Source organism: Melospiza georgiana, chromosome 3 (assembly GCF_028018845.1).
Source record: "Melospiza georgiana isolate bMelGeo1 chromosome 3, bMelGeo1.pri, whole genome shotgun sequence".
Classification (NCBI taxonomy): Eukaryota; Metazoa; Chordata; class Aves; order Passeriformes; family Passerellidae; genus Melospiza; species Melospiza georgiana.
Window position 1 is genome coordinate 92,012,992 of NC_080432.1, and position 10,761 is coordinate 92,023,752.

Genomic DNA, 10,761 nt, shown 5'->3' on the forward strand with positions numbered 1-10,761 from the left:
CTTTTGATAATGATTGCATGTTGCGAAGGTTCTATTTACTAAGTTTTAATTATGCACTTTTCTGGGAAGTGGATAAGCCACTGGACAGCTTTCTGTCATGTAACAAGAACAGTTGAAGATGGAAGTGAATCTCTCCATCCAGACCAAGACAGACACACACACAGCAGCTGCCTCTCCCGGTACCTCTTGCACACCCTCCTTGAAGGTCTCCGAGAAGGTGGAGTCTGGCGTTCGCCTCTGCGAGTTCTGGGGCTGTGTGCTGGAACTGAACTGCTCGGGGTTGAGGTTCCTGTCGAAGACCACCACGCGCTCGGGCGGCTCGGGGTGGTACACACCGGGCGGGAGGCCCACAGCAAAGCCGTGCGCCTGCGTCTCCGTCTTGATGGAGTGCGTGGGCATGGTGGCAATGGAAACCGTCACCGTCGTGTCAGGGGTCGTGAGGTGGCCTCGCTTGTCCATGCCCATCTGGGGGGTGTGTGGAAGTACAATATTGAAAGGCACATTTTTCAGAACCTGGACCCTGTTTTCTCCAGCAGAAATGAGCGATTGTTCTGTCACGTTTGGGATGCTGTTCCTTAAAAGGGCAAAAAGAAATCAGGCATAAATTATACAGATTGTTTTCTCAATAAACAAGAGCTAGAAAAGCTTTTCAACCTTTTGGACAAGGACAGCTGACTCAAACTCTCCTGCTCCTGCAGCTCAATCCTAACCTGAAAAGCTGAGAAACTCATTAAAAAAAACCCATAACTCCTCTCCCACTGTTAATCATCCCACCTTGGAGAGTAATTACCCTGGAGCAAAGGGTGAGGGTTCACAGCCCAGATCCTCACTGCCTGGAAAACAGCAGACCAAAACTAAGCACTTCCCACCACACAGTGGCACACACAGGCTCCACGAAGCTGCTCTTTGGCAGAGGCAGAAGGACTGACAGCAAGGCTGCTGCTCCCCTGCCCCAGGACTGTGCACCACCTGGGAAGCACTAATAGGGAAATTACACCCCTTGTTTCACGCACAACCCCCCAAGAAAATCTGCACCAGGACTCCTGGGAGTGGTTTGCACCAAGACTCCTTGGAGTGGTTTGCATAACTTGCCACGCTCCACCCCACCACACTCATTTCTGCCAGGACAGCACTGAGATCTGTGGCTGAGCTGACCTCATGGCTAGTAACCACTAAGTCAGCCTGCCCTCTCTTTCTCCCTCCCCATCAATTGGTCCTGCCCCCTCCTTCACATCAATTCAGACATTTCCCCTGCCTCCTTGGTGAGCCAGTTCAGCTTGCCTGGCTGGCAGAAAACTAGCCAGCTTTTCCTTCCCTGTTTGGTGATGGATCAGTGTGAGACTCAATCTGGTTCAAGAGGAGCAGTGGGAACACATGGCTGGGAACCAGCCTGCTCTTTTCAACGACAAGTCACTCAATCTGCTCAGCCAGACCACAAAACCTCACCCCAGGTCCTTAAAGCATTCTAGTCTGTCCAAAGGAAGAGGATGGTAGGAGTGGAAACTGGCTTGAGTGAACCTCCCATTTGTTATATTCACCTAATCAGTAAAATCTGCTTGGGAGGCATGAGAGAGAGAAGGCAGGTAGGGGAAGCCAGACAGAGGTTCCAGAGAATACAAAGAAAGTCCCCAGACAACACAAAACCAAATCACAAGCACTTGGAAGAGCTTCCCAACTGGGCCATGCATGACACAGCAATGCTGCTGGCACCTGAGAACAAAAATCAGCAGAGAGCAACAGAAGTAACTCCATGAAAAATGGAAAGTGTCACCAGTGACTGCAGCCTGGGGGGATGCCTGCACCTAGAGTTAGAGAGCAGCTTTTGCTAGGCTGACTATATGACATCAGCACACCAAAAGCAGATGGATGGCACTGAGCAGCAGTTTGAGCCTCAGCTCTCCACACCATGGTTCAATCCCCATCCTGTTCCTAAGGCAACACAGAGGCACAGAGTAAAAGCTAACAATTTCTCTCCACACTGCAGCAAGTTACTGTCCTTCAGCAGCTTTGCTGGTTGAGGAGGCAATGGAGGAAATAGAGAAGCAGTAATAAAAAATAATACCTTTTGTTATGGTCTTGTTCAGGATGTTCTACCTCAGGCTTGGCTGTTGAAGATCTCCTCTCCCTTGGAACCTGAGAAATTTAAGACATACTATAATTCAATCCTTCCTCCCATACAAAAAAAATTAGCTCCTTAAAATTTGGTCAAATTAAGGAAGCCTTACTTTGGAGGCCAGGCCAACCCCAGGAGATGCCCCACAGAACCCTACACAGGCAACTCAGTTCCCAGGTGTCAGCCCTGAGCTCTTGCCAGCAGCAGGTGGTGAGAACACCAGTGCAGAAAATGATCCATCTACGGCTGGAGCACAGTCCTGGGGTGAGCAGGACCAAGAGGAGATTTCCCAAGGTTTTCTGGCAGTGCAGGTTCCCTCAGAGTTCAGCTTGCTGGATAAGCTCAAAGCTTGTGAAAGGATGCTGTTCCACATCCACTTCCCCAAGTGCTCTCCAGGCCATTCCCTCTAAGACCAGTTGAGGCTCCCCTTTCTCCTCTGTGATCAGGGAATTTGGGGAGCACCATGTCCAATGAACATATGGAGACACTACAGCACATGTTTGTGTATGGCCACACAAAACACACTGGCCAAAACTATATTAAAACTTTTATAAACAAAATGTATCCACCATTCCGGATTTAAGACAGCTCAGTATTGCTTCTTGTATTTTATGCCACAGACAAGATTTGCCCTGAAAACACCACATCAGTCAAACAAGTCACCTTGCCCACACACATGCCATTTTCCTGGCTGCACTGCAAGGCCAAGGCTCACAGGAGAAGGTGAACTCCTGGAGCTGTGCTGGCTCAGCTCCTTGCATGGAGCACATAACCAGCACTCCAGCAACCCAAACAGCTCTTGCAGCTGCTGGCACAAGCCTGTGGTGCTCAGGTCCCCTCAGCCACACTGCAAGTCCACACAAGCTCTCCTGCCAACCCACACGTAAGGCCTAGGACTTTTGTCACCCTCATCACGCCTCCTGAACGAGCAAAGCAAACATCTTCTGGTGTATGTATGGAGGAGTGAACTCCCACCACACTCCTTCACCAAAGCTTGCTCAGATCCTGCCTCCATTTGCCAGCCTGGGTGCAGGGTGGGGAACCACTTCAGCATGGAGGCAAAGGCTGAGGGCACACCGGCACCAACAGCATTCTTCTCTACACAGCTCTGACTGGAAACTACATCCTCATTCTTACACCTGGAATCCCCAGAAACACCAGAACTGTTTGATTTCCCACAGTAACCAGCAAAATGTGGAGAACCTCTAGATGGAGACTGCTGGGAGACCAGCACTAACTAGTCACCGAAAAATAAGAGTTTTCCAATCTGCGTTTGGCCAACACTCTCAAAAGAATTTTTATCCAAAATTTGTTTTCTATAAAGCCTTATTAACCACAGTTGAGCAAGCTCAGTAGTTAAATGGAAGGAAACAAAAGTTTTTTGGTTTTGCTGTTTTGTTTTTTTTTTATAGGAAGGTGATCTCATCAGCTGCCTTTAATATGCAGAGTGTTAGAAATGCCTCGACATCATCTCTCTATAACATTACTCCATAGCAGGCCTCAATAAATCTTTCAACCTCCAGCCATTCTGCTTTATCCAAGTGTGCAGCCTACCTGTTCTTCCACCAATTTTTTCTGTACATCCACTCATACCCAAACATAAGAGGAAACCCTGAAATAGGCATTAATGTACAGCAAATCCCTTCTGCTTTGCCGAGCATGACGGATCAACATCAACATTCTTTTTGTAATCTACAGGTTTAGAAATCAAAATTGATCTTGTGGATTAAAATTGTTCTGGTGAAAGCATGTTGTTGTTTGGGTTTTTTTCCCCAAAAGCACAGTAAGCACAAGCACAAAGCAGAAAGGCAGTTTTCTCACAAAACTAGCTGAATAACATCCACATCAGTGAGTCTGTGGCATTTTGTCATGCGTGTGTGGAGTGTTAATCTCCATATTAAGCATTACAAGAATATTTTGGTATGTAAGACATATTCAACTCTTAAAAGGGCAGGCAAGGGTTTTGTCTGCACCAGGCAATCTCTCCCAGTGCTTGAAGAACACAACTGAGGCTGGCAACTGCACTCACCACTGTTAAAAGACACAAGCCACAGTGCCAGGCAGGAGAGCCAAGTCAGCCTCCTGGCCTTCCTGCATGCTCAGCAAAGGAACAACAGGCATCTCCACCCAATGAGCCAGGCCACCATAACACAGGCGTCCCAACACAAGCAGGACCCCTCCCTGCCTGGAAATGCCTGCTGGTCCCCACTGCCCTGGCTAGAGATAACTATCCTAGCTTATACTTTTGGTATTCGGGAAACAGAGCTCAGCAAAATGCACCCCCCATGCAGACCAGAATGTTCTCTGACTGCTCAGCTCAGCTGTGAGCACCTAGGAAGGCACAGGTCTCCAAGAAGACCACGAACACTGGGCAAGACAATCACTGCTATCAAAGGATTAACAGATTACAGCAGCTGAGGCTCACTGAGGGTTAGAGGGATGCAGACAGCAACTCTTTGAGGTGGACACTTCAGCCCCACACAGCACCAAAATCCTGCAACTGTATCTTAGTATCAGCTGAGCTTACAGTAACACAACAAAGCCCCAGCAAAAGCCAAAGGTCCACCAGAACAGGGATCATGAGCAAAAGGAGTTTCTTACTCCATGTATATATATATTCAGGCAGGGATATGGTACAAAAGTGTCACTCTTTACGACATTGCCTCTTGCAGAACCTGGGGTCAACAGAAAAAGTGCTACTCAAGTTGAAAAGCAGCAAAGTGCTACTTTTACATCAAGATCTTTTTACAGACCTAAAAATAAAACAAATTTTCAGAAAGAGAGACATAGGGTTTTTTCAATTTAAAATCCACACTGTTTAAAGTCCTTGAGATCTGTTCACAGCTTCTGTAAAATCCTCTAGCAAATAACACCTTTTCCACAGGTGGAACACGAGCTCTGCTGGCTAGCAGAACAAGCCCAGGCCAATCTACCTTGTAGTAATCATAGAGCAGTCCGAGGGCAGCTGCACTGTCTTCATCCCCATTGATGCTCATCATAGCTTTGGTAGCTGCTGTGAGGGGATTTTCAAGAAAAGTTTTCCAGGCCTCATCTTCATTGGTGTAAGGACGTCTCTGAGAGTAGAGAGAGTCATTCTGAAGAACCAACACGGGTCTTTTACTTGAATCATAAAAAAAGAAGAAATAAAAAAAAAAAGCCACCTGTTAGAACACATGAAAAACATTCCAAAAGTTCTTCAAAATTAGCTGCCCCAGTTTCAAGTGGTTCATATTCTGATTCAGTGTACTGCAAGGATTAGTCAACACAAAAAGCCCAGAAACTTAATTCTGATCTCACTCATGCTCAGAGTAAATCAGGATTAATTTGACCAAACTCAGAGGGATTACACCAGCCTCTACAAAAAGACAAAGCCATGTAAGAGCACAACTGACCTGCTCATGCTCTGAATCCAACCCAGAAAGAGCAACACACTTTCTGGCCAACCACCTACAAAGCTCCAGCACATCCCATGTAAAACTGCCAAGGCACAACCTGATCTAGTTCCCATGTGGAACTTGAAGACGTGCATTAACGAAACATCTCTTTTCTCCAGTGCTTTCAAGTGTCTTCACTCTGAGAATAGATCTAAAAACACCACCTAGAAGCTACTGATAAGTTACAGATGACATGGGGGAATAGGTAAAGGGGGATTCAAATCAATTAGGCAGTGTTTTTTCCTGACAAGGGGGAAGAAAACCAACTTACTGCCTAGTTACAGTTAAAATAATCCAGCACACTAGTTTGAAACACACTCAGATGAGTGAAGAAAAAGGAAAAAGATGAGTTATTCCCTTTGTGCTGTAGTATATATATATAAAATTATATTTACTCTGAACATTTGGAGATGGCTGGGAACCAACTCCAAAATTACTTGGAGATTCTGTCCACAGACAAGAGCATGATGTGTAGAAAATATTAACCTGCCAGTCTAGATAATATTTTTCTGTTCTATTGTAAAACATATGCTTCATCTTTTAAGTCAGCTCAAGTTAATTTTTAAATCTGACTTTTAAACCAGTTTTCTTTCCAGTGCAAGTTTAACATTAGTTTACTGCAGATGGGCTGGGGGAGTAGGAGAGGCTTTTTTACTTTCCTTAATAATCCCAAACTTGACATTTTTGGTGAACTGGCTACAGTTAAAATAGAAAAGTAGTTATTTAAAAACAACTACCCCCACAAAAAACAAAAAAAAAACCAAAAAAACCAAAAAAACCAAAAACAACAAAAAACCACCACCTTCACATCCTTTTCCTAGTAGGGAATCCTTCTTTTCATCTATTTCAGATACATTCAGAGACTGAAATATACTACAAATACAAAAAGTTGTGAAATAGAAAGTTGTGAAATACTCTAATCACTATAATCAGCTTAGCAGTATCCTACATTTATCACCACCTTCTACCAAAAAGATTGCAAAGCAAATTATGCATTCGACGCTTTATCAGTTACACAAGTCACCATCGCACAGCTTGGCTGAGCTGAAGGCACTGAAAGCAAGTGGGAGTTTCCAGGACTTGTAAGAGCACTTTGTGGCTATAAATCAGTATTATGGAGTTGAAAGAAGAGCAAACAAAAATGACAAAAGAGACAAGTTCTTGCACCAAGCCCATTCTTTAGGTCCTCATACGTATTTGTGCACACACTGACACAGACACCCGAAGGCAGAGGACAGCTACTTTCTATCAAAGTGAGACAGACGACCCACAGAAGAGAAAGCAGAATTTTCTTTAGGGACGTAGTACAAGCTATTGTTCTTAATATAAAGGAATCCTCAAATATCCATAGCAAATGGGAAGACTCACAGAGGAAAAGGCAACTGAAGTAACCTGGCTGCAGTTCCCTTGATCCATCCCACCAAGCTGAAGGGCTAAGTCAGCCTTGCTGAACTCACAAAAACACTATGCTGATTCCCTCCAGCAACACAATACTCACATGGGAAGGGAAAATCATCAGAAAACCAAAAATACTGAGAACAAAAGCCTCAACTAGCCAGAAGCCTAGCGAATGCAAGAGCTAAGTATTTCTGTGTGATTTTTTTATCATTGAAACACCAAAATTCAATGCACATTGCCCTAAAGGTAACCCACCCACCTAAAAAAGCACAGAAAAAGTTATCTACAGAGTTATAAAGAAAAGCAGTGTTTGGCAGGAACTCCCTACTTCAGGGGAACCACAGCTTCCTTCACGAAAATGAGAACATATTGATAAGAGAAGGCAAACACATCTTTTTTCCCTACATTTTAGAAGATAACCGGCATGCTGATCTGCTCACACAGTGGCAGAAGTCCAGCAGAAGCAGAAAATTAAGCTTCATAGAGCACTTCTAATAATTTCCGAATTATACTTTCCACTTGACCACAGTGGGAGCAGAGAAACACTACAAAACGCAGAGACTCTTTGCCTGTGATATTCCCCAGCCTGGGATGTTCTGTGTTCAGACCGCAGAAACGATTCCTCCCTCCTTCACTGCTGCAGGTGCTGTCCCTGTCACCCTGCGAGCCCAGAGCCGCGCACGTACCCAAACCGCTACGACCTCGTCTACTAAGCGTCACTGGAAATAAAAACACCTATGAAAAATCCTAGTCAGGGACATGAGTTAAGCGAGCTGCTGCATTGGAGTCCTCTTCCTAGAAAGTAGCATGTTGAAACAAAAAGTTGGGTTTAAAATCCTACACGTTCCCTAGGAAACGAGCGCATTTGAGTCACCAATCATTCAAAGTATAGAAAATTTTAATTCGGTTCTTGAAAGCAAATCCCTTCAGAGCTACCCCATTTTCCGGCACTCAGGTGTCCACGGCCACTGTCAGCAGATGGACACGGTGACAAGTGCAGCAACAGATCCGAGTCCGTAAACACAGCCTGGGATCCGCTTGAAGGCGACGTCTCGTACTCAACACCACGGAGTTACAGAACACACACCTCGAGCTCAGTTTAACTCTTTCAGGACCCAACTTCGGCTACTCCGGGGTCGCCGCAGCCGAGCTGGCCGGGAGCCGCCCTTACCTGCCGAAGTCCACCTTGCCGGAGGGATGCGCCTCGTAGAAATCCATGAGGGCGGCTGCGGCCGCCGGGCAGCGGCGCGGGGGCTCAGCCCGGCTCCCTCGGCCCGGCAGCTCCTCCCGACGGCGCGGCCGCCGCCGCCGCCGCCCGCATTTAAGGCGCGGCCCGGCGGGGCGGGGGGCGGCCCCACGCCTCGCTGCGGGTGTCGGGTTTCAAAGCCGGCCCAGCCCCGGCGCTCGCCCCGCGGGGCGGGGTGGCCGCCGGGGTCGCCCCGCTGCGCAGCCGGCTCCCCCCCGGGGCTCAGCCCCCGCTCCCCCCGCCGTTCGCGCCGCCCCGCCGCAGCCTCCGGGTGCTCCCCCGAGAGAGAGGAGCGAGGGGGGCGGGCCCGCGAGAGCGGCTGCTCCGGCCCGGCCCCCGGGCGGCGAGCCCCTCTCGCCGCAGCCCCCCGGCGGGGCGGCAGCACCGGTCGGACCGGACGCGGTACTTCTTCCCCCGCCCGGCTCACTCACTTGTCGTAGTCCTGTGTCATGTCTGGCGGAGGCAGCGGGCGGCAGGACTGGCCGGGCGGGTCGGGAGGAGCAGCGCCGCGCACCCGCCGCTCCGACGGGTTTTGTCGGCTCCTCTCGCCCGCTCAGGTGCTCCCGCAGCCGCAGGTGGACGCGCGCCGCGCCTCCCATTGGCTGCCGCGGCCCGAGGGGCGGGGCCGCCGAGCCCCAATTGGTCGGGCGCACTCGGGGGCGGGGCCGGCGGTGTGAGGGCTCCGCGGGCCGGGGCGGCGGGACAGAGCTGCGAGCGAGCGAGCGAGGGGACAGGCCGGGAGCAGCCTGGTGTCCTTCCCGTGCTGAAATGGGATTCCCTTCTCCCTCTCTCCCCTCCCATGTAACTTTATTGCTATTTCATATACTGCACCCACTTTTAGAAAAATCTAAACTCGCCACAATCATGAATTGTCTTTACTATAGTCTTCAGGTGTGCCGCGGCAGGTTGACGTTGGACATTAGGAGGAATTTCTTTGCGAAGGAGCGATTAGACATTGGAATGGGGTGCCCGGGAGGTGGTGGCAACCTTGGCCTGGCGGTTTTTAAGGAAAGACAGGATGTGGCACTGAGTGCTCTGGTCCAGCTGACAGGATGGTGTTTGGTCATAGGTTGGACTCGATGATCTCAGATATCTTTTCCAACCTAATTGATGCTGTGAATTTGCACAAGCACGGCACCAGCTGCTAAAGGGCAGCAGATCCATGTGTTACTCATTGCCTCTCAGATGAACCCGGGTTTGGGGAGCAAGGGACACTTACAATGTGGACAGTGCTGAAACTGCATCAAAATGCTCCAGTGTAACACCAACAGCAGCATCACAAACAGCAGATTTATTCAAACTGGCATGCATGAAGTTAAATCAGATCTTGAGTTTCTCCTTGAGAAATAGGGGTGGGAGGTTGCTTGTCTAAGTAACAAGTTGAATCAAACCCATATAGCAACAGTGCTATCTATCATATGTCAAGATGCTTCAGATAGCTACTGTAATTTAAAAGTATGCTCACTAATAAGAGGTCTCCTTCTAGGTCAAAATCTCTTCTCTATTTGTACAGGATATACTCCAATGCAAAATTATAGAAGAACAATTCAATTCAACCGAAGGAAATATGAAACTGAAGACAAACTTTAACTAAGGGTCTAATCCTGGAAGTTGCTTAATATCCTCTGACTGGATTACAGTTAGTGTTCTAAAAACAAAATGCTTTGTTTGGATCTGCAAACACTACCATTAGGATAGCAAAAGATAAATACCAATACTGAAGTAGGATCTCGCGCTACAAAGTGAAATGAACTGATGTAAATTTCTCTTTATGACACGCAATAAAAACTATTCTATATTTTGAACTCATCTTTAAAATGTAATTCAAGATTACATAGAAGAAATTTCTTATCTGATCTCACATTCGAAAAAAATACTGTCATCTGATTAAGAGGTTGGAAAGTTACATTTTTTCAAACAAGTATAACTTGCTTTGTTTCCGATACAAATTACAAAACCAGCTCAAAATCACAAGTACTGGGAAGGACTGCTGACTTTCTCGGGTGCCATTCACTCCTCGTGCTCCCTGCTTCTGTTCATAGAATTCTGGGATGTGCAGACACAACAGCTGCTTTTTGGCACAGGGGCACACTTTTCATTAACAATAAAATCTAATACTGCCCTGTAGCCATAGGTGACCCAGATGCAGGATGTGCTGGAGTTCAGTCACATGTTTATATTGCACCCCAACTGCTAAAATCTTAGTGATGTGCCACACTCAATATTTATATTTAACTAGAGTTTACCATGATTTTATTCCAAATAACTCAAAGCTGTTTGTCTCCGCAAAAGGGCTGCCTTTTCTTAACAGCCTGATCCACTGATGAAAACTTGGTTATCACCATAGCAATCACTTCCACATTCAGGAGACAATGATATAAACACCGGATTGTGACACCGCTGACTAATCTGCCGGTCACAATCTAGACTCTGCAACACCACTTGTAGGTGTATTTATGTGATGTCACTAACTGGGTTGCATCACCACCAAGTAAAATCAGGCAAGAAGCACAAAGGGATTTAGCAGAGCTTTGGCTGGGGGCATAAAGCCATGCCAGCCTGGTGGGGCA

At 47.3% G+C, this 10,761-nt stretch overlaps 1 protein-coding gene across 2 annotated transcripts in view; it reads right to left on the reverse strand.

The window, feature by feature from the left end:
* GRHL1 (grainyhead like transcription factor 1) overlaps positions 1–8,696 on the reverse strand; it is a 37,882-nt gene extending 29,186 nt beyond the window's left edge. For both annotated transcript variants that reach the window (XM_058020598.1, XM_058020597.1), the window contains exons 1-4: positions 8,623–8,696; positions 5,047–5,233; positions 2,063–2,133; positions 184–574 (exon numbers count right to left, since the gene is read on the reverse strand). In XM_058020598.1, coding sequence (XP_057876581.1) covers positions 184–574; positions 2,063–2,133; positions 5,047–5,233; positions 8,623–8,642 — 669 coding nt within the window. In that variant the 5' untranslated portion in view covers positions 8,643–8,696. The remainder of the gene's footprint in view (positions 1–183; positions 575–2,062; positions 2,134–5,046; positions 5,234–8,622) is intronic.
* Positions 8,697–10,761: the final 2,065 nt, after the last annotated feature.